This window comes from Dermacentor silvarum, chromosome 3 (genome assembly GCF_013339745.2).
Source record: "Dermacentor silvarum isolate Dsil-2018 chromosome 3, BIME_Dsil_1.4, whole genome shotgun sequence".
NCBI lineage: Eukaryota > Metazoa > Arthropoda > Arachnida > Ixodida > Ixodidae > Dermacentor > Dermacentor silvarum.
In genome coordinates this window covers 144,553,444-144,558,312 of record NC_051156.1, presented here as the reverse complement: position 1 = coordinate 144,558,312, position 4,869 = coordinate 144,553,444, and the positions used below count along the sequence as shown (strand labels likewise).

The window sequence follows — 4,869 nt, the reverse complement described above, 5'->3', positions numbered from 1 at the left end:
GAAGAGGAAATCGCGAACCGTGTGTAAACACGTCCATAACGAAACCGCTATGGCACACTGCCCGACGCAGAAGCAGAAACTCTATGATGCCTTCAAAACAAGAACTTAGTCACCAACAGTTCTCCCAACATAATGAGCGAAAAGTTTTATTTATTGATGGTCTATCACAAAACAAGTTACCAAAGTATACATTTTGATTTTGTGTTCCTTTAACAGTCTTTGTAGATCTCTCTAGAGAAAGCTATACGTCTATTTGTTCTCGCAGTTCCGTGCTCTTCTCGTGTTGGCGATGGCCAGCAACGCCTTCGCTGGCTTCATCGGTGGTGGCTACGGCGCTGCCGTTACTGGCCTCGCCCCCGCCAGCTACGCCGTTGCAGCCCCGGCAGTGGCCACCTATCACGCCGCCCCTGCAGTAACCACCGTTCACGCTGCCCCGGCAGTGGCCACCGTGCACGCTGCTCCATCCGTCGCCACGGTCTCCAGGTTCCAGACCTACCACGCCGCACCAGCCGTCGCTGCCGTGGCACCGGCGGTGGCAACCTACCACGCTCCGGCGCCGGTACTCTCCGTCGCCCCTGCCGTTGCTAGGATCGCCGCCTATCACGCCGCTCCGGCCTTCGTTGCTGCCCCGGCCGTGACCCGAGTGCAGACCTACCACGCAGCGCCGGCCGTAGTCGCTGCCCCAGCCGTGACCAGGGTGGTTCACGCTGCTCCTGCAGTAGCCTACGCCGCTCCGGCGGTCACCAGGGTCACCTACGCCGCACCGGCGGTCACCAGGGTCGCCTACGCCGCACCAGCTGTCGCCAGGGTCGCCTACCACGCCGCCCCCGCAGTGGCCTATGCCGCGCCTGCTGTCACCAGGGTCGCCTACCACGCCGCCCCTGCCGTCGCAACAGTACACGCAGCTCCAGCCGTTGCTGTGGCAGCCCCAGCCGTGACCAGGGTGGCCGCCTTCCACGCAGCTCCAGCTGTGGTGGCTCACGCTCCAGCGGTGACGACCTTCCACGCCGCGGCACCAGCGGCAACAGTCACTCGTGTTGACACGGTGCACCACGCGGCCCCGGCCGTTGCAACCGTGGCGGCTGCCCCCGCTTTGGTTGCGGCTGCTCCGGCCGTAGCCGCTGTGGCTCCTGCCTACGGCGTCAGTCACTACGGCGTGGGATACGGGCTTCTGCCCACGTATGGTCTCAACTACAAGTACGGCCTAGCTGGCCTCGACTACGCCGCTCTTCTGCGCAAGAAGAAATGTAAGTAGCTCTCATCTCAGGTGACCCTAATCTAAACATAGGTTATGCTATGCTGAGAAACAATCGATAGTAGATCCCGCTGTGGAAAGAAACATCATATTTCTTTGAACTCACAACGAAAACTGCAAGGCGCAAACTTACTCACAAACCGGTGTGTTGGTTAATTGTAAACGCTGCAAGTGAGCGTATTTGGTTATATAGTGAACGTGTAGCGGCACTATTACGAGTGAGAAAAGAGCAGCTTGTGTTTTTGGATACATCACTTGCTGGAGTAGCGTTATGCTTCCCAACATATTTTCTAGTTCTTTGTTAGCATCTGCTCACGTTATCGTTCAAGAAGCAATACCCCCAATTGTTTTCTATAGAAATTTTTTCGCAGAAAATCACGGCATTGAATCAGCGCAATTTGTCTGGCTCACGTGCTTCAGTTTGATAACAAACACCTGTTCTTTTTGTTTCTTTCTAGAAACAAAGGCGGAGTCCCAGCAAATCATCTTCCACTGCACCTAAAGCAAGTGCCATGGTTGACATCTCTTGCACTGTTGTACAGATTCCAAATAAAATTTTCGTTGAAAAATATTTGTTGTGATGTAGGATTGTTGCCTTCTATTCCATTCTTCCTCTTCAAGTTCTCTTAGGAGAGCATACTGTTTTTATTTATAAAGGGGCACTGCTACTGCTGGGATACTTGAGAGGGTTCTGAAGCTTTTTTTTTCACTCTTCTCGAGAGCTCACGCTGCAACTATACTTGTAACATTCGTTTGATGGTACCACTGGCGCCCATGCCACATGGCATGGACTTTGTGCAAATCAAAATATTCTGTCCATAATTGCACACTAGGTTCTTTCAATATATCAACGTTGAGTAGATGCGCTGAGGTTGAGTTGAATTGAACATACGATAGGGCGCTTACATAGCCTCGCAACCTCTAGTACACTACAAACTTCGCGCAATCTGAAATTTGTGGGCTTGCTCCCCACCGGCGACAAGTAAACTTTTCATCCACTTTCATTTCACTTTTCTTCATTATGTTTTACATTTAAGTTTCAACCACCACTAATTACCCCTACGCTTTCCTTACCTTCATTGCCTGCTACGTTTATGAGGTCGTGCTTAACAAAAATTGAGCCCCTCTGTTTCTCTTCTCGTTCACAACAACCTCTTGTGTAGTTCTGGGTTGACAACAGTGTTGAACATCTGACACCTGCAAATTACTGACTTAAACAACAAGGCGCTATGCGCCACTTCAAACCAAACAATAGGACGTCCTACGAACTCGATGAGTACGACAAAAGACTGTTCTCCCAGAGTATCAGTGCTTGAAGGTTAATGACATTCTCGGCATTCTTTAACAACGATGAAGTTCAATGGGGCACTCTCGTAAGAAAATGAGCTATAATATCAACGGCACTGTACTGCGGTTATTATTTTATACGTGCAGTTCCGCCAGCCCACCAGAAGACAAAAATATATATATTGTGAGCGCTAACTGTGCAGTTCATCATCGTCTACTTGTGTATATACCCATCCTCATAATCATCATCATTTTGTCGGGCTGATGTTCGTGGGCTGTCTCGCGCTGTGTGACAATACAAGAGCTCTGCCTCCGTCCCGGGCGTCGTCTCACAAGTGGTGGAGCGTGCGTTGATATCCCCGTCCTCTTGCTCTACCGGTCACCAGTGGAGCTCCGTTGTGGTCGACGGTTGTGCTCGCCAACACCAGTCATGGCACAAACCACCGTCTCCACTGCTACCACCACCTCAGCTCCACTAGCTGGGCCTAGTTGGTCCGTTACCACACCCCAACGCGACCCTCAGGATTTTTCTGGCCTTCGCGGCGAAGACATGGAAGACTGGCTTGACCAGTACGACAGGGTGAGCGCTTGCAACCATTGGGACGAGTCACACAAGCTCCGTATTGTTGCCTTCTACCTTAGGCAGGTCGCCCAAACTTGGTTTTTCAACCATGAGCGCGACTTCCCTGATTGGCCAGCATTTACTGCGCAGCTGCGACAGATATTTGGCACCTCTGCTGGGCGCTCCGAAGTAGCGAAACAGAAGCTCGCTACCCGCATCCAGGGAGCCGAGGAATCCTATACCTCTTACATTGAAGACGTTCTAGTTCTCTGCCGCCGCGTTCAGAGAGACATGCCCGAAGTGGAACGTATCCACCATATCATGAAGGGCATCAACTGCGTTGCTTTTCACGCCCTTGTTATTCAGAACCCCACTTCAGTCAGTGACATCATCACGACTTGCCAACGACTTGCAACGATCTGCTCCTTTCGTCTTCCACGTGCCTCCTGCGACGCTCACCTTACCGACAACGACGAATTGCGAGCGCTCATTCAGCATCATTGCGCGAGAGGAGTTTCACGGCCATGCTCCAGCCAACACCGCCATTGCGTCTTTGCGTGCTCCTCCTCCCAATTAGCGCGAGATCATTAAAAAAGAACTGGCGTCCATACGAAGTGTCACACATGCCCGGTCCCCTGCGCCTGTTTCTGCACCTTCTTACGCCGAGATTGCTTCGCGGGCTGCGGTCCCAGTCCCATCTGCACCTGCCACCGTTGTCTGCGACCACCTGGCCTCGATGGCAGCGAAGGCCCTCGTTCAACCATACGACTCTACCTGGCGCCCTTCCCGCCCAGTATGTTTCTACTGTGGCATACGTGGTCATATCTCTCGTTTCTGCCGCCGGCGCCAGCATGATCAACGACGTGGCTATTCCGCCTATGAGAGAGACTACGTGCCCAGATCGGACGCCTACGTTCCAGGAGCCTATATATCCTCGTCACGTCGCTCGACCTCACCTCCGTTGTCCCAAAACTTGTCCCGGTCTTCTCGCTCACCCCGTCGTCGTTCCCCGTCTCCGTTCCGCTGTACTTCATCGCCCCTAAGTCCTGCCTCCACTTCTTTCGACAACCATGCGGAAAACTATACGCTATAGCTTTTGCAGGAGAAACTGCTTGTTTGCGAACTGTCCCGATTCCTCCTGCTCGCCCGACTAATTTACTCGCTGTTTGTGTGGAAGGTGTTTCTGTCGACGCTCTTATTGACACTGGCGCCGCCATCTCTGTTATTCATCGCGAGCTATGCTTCCGTCTGCGAAAACTGCAAACTCCGTATGTTGGTCCGGTCTTATGTGGCGCCAATAACAGTCCGATTTACCCTACCGGACCCTGTACTGCTCGTGTCCTCATCGACGGAATTCGCCATCATATACAGTTTACTGTGCTTTCGTCGTGCACTCATGTGATCATCTTAGTCTGGGATTTCTTGTCAGCTGCATCTGCTGTCATTTCGTGCGGACAACCACTTATACATATTACGGACACCGAGGTCTCTGACGCTGCCGATTCCTCGCCACCCCACCTTGTCACAGCGGCAGATTTTGTTCTTCCACCCGGCCAAGCCCGTATTCACATCATTAGATCAAGCGAAAATACCGACAGCGACGCAGTGGTTTCCGCTTCTCAGCGCTGCATTTTTCGGGGAATCGCCATCGCTTCTTGTCTAGTGCGTTCCTCACGCGGCTGCGCCAGTCTGACCGCCTACAACATGACATCAGAGGCACTTCTGCTGCCGGAAGGTTGCACTGTTGCCATGCTTATCGACGCAG

At 52.6% G+C, this 4,869-nt stretch overlaps 1 protein-coding gene across 1 annotated transcript; it reads left to right on the top strand.

Annotated features, from left to right (window-relative positions):
* Nucleotides 1-280: 280 nt before the first annotated feature.
* Nucleotides 281-1,824, top strand: LOC119444839 (cuticle protein 16.5-like). Its single transcript, XM_037709181.2, has 2 exons — nucleotides 281-1,247; nucleotides 1,714-1,824. Coding segments are annotated over exons 1-2 (960 nt in total). The 5' UTR covers nucleotides 281-289; the 3' UTR covers nucleotides 1,716-1,824.
* Nucleotides 1,825-4,869: the final 3,045 nt, after the last annotated feature.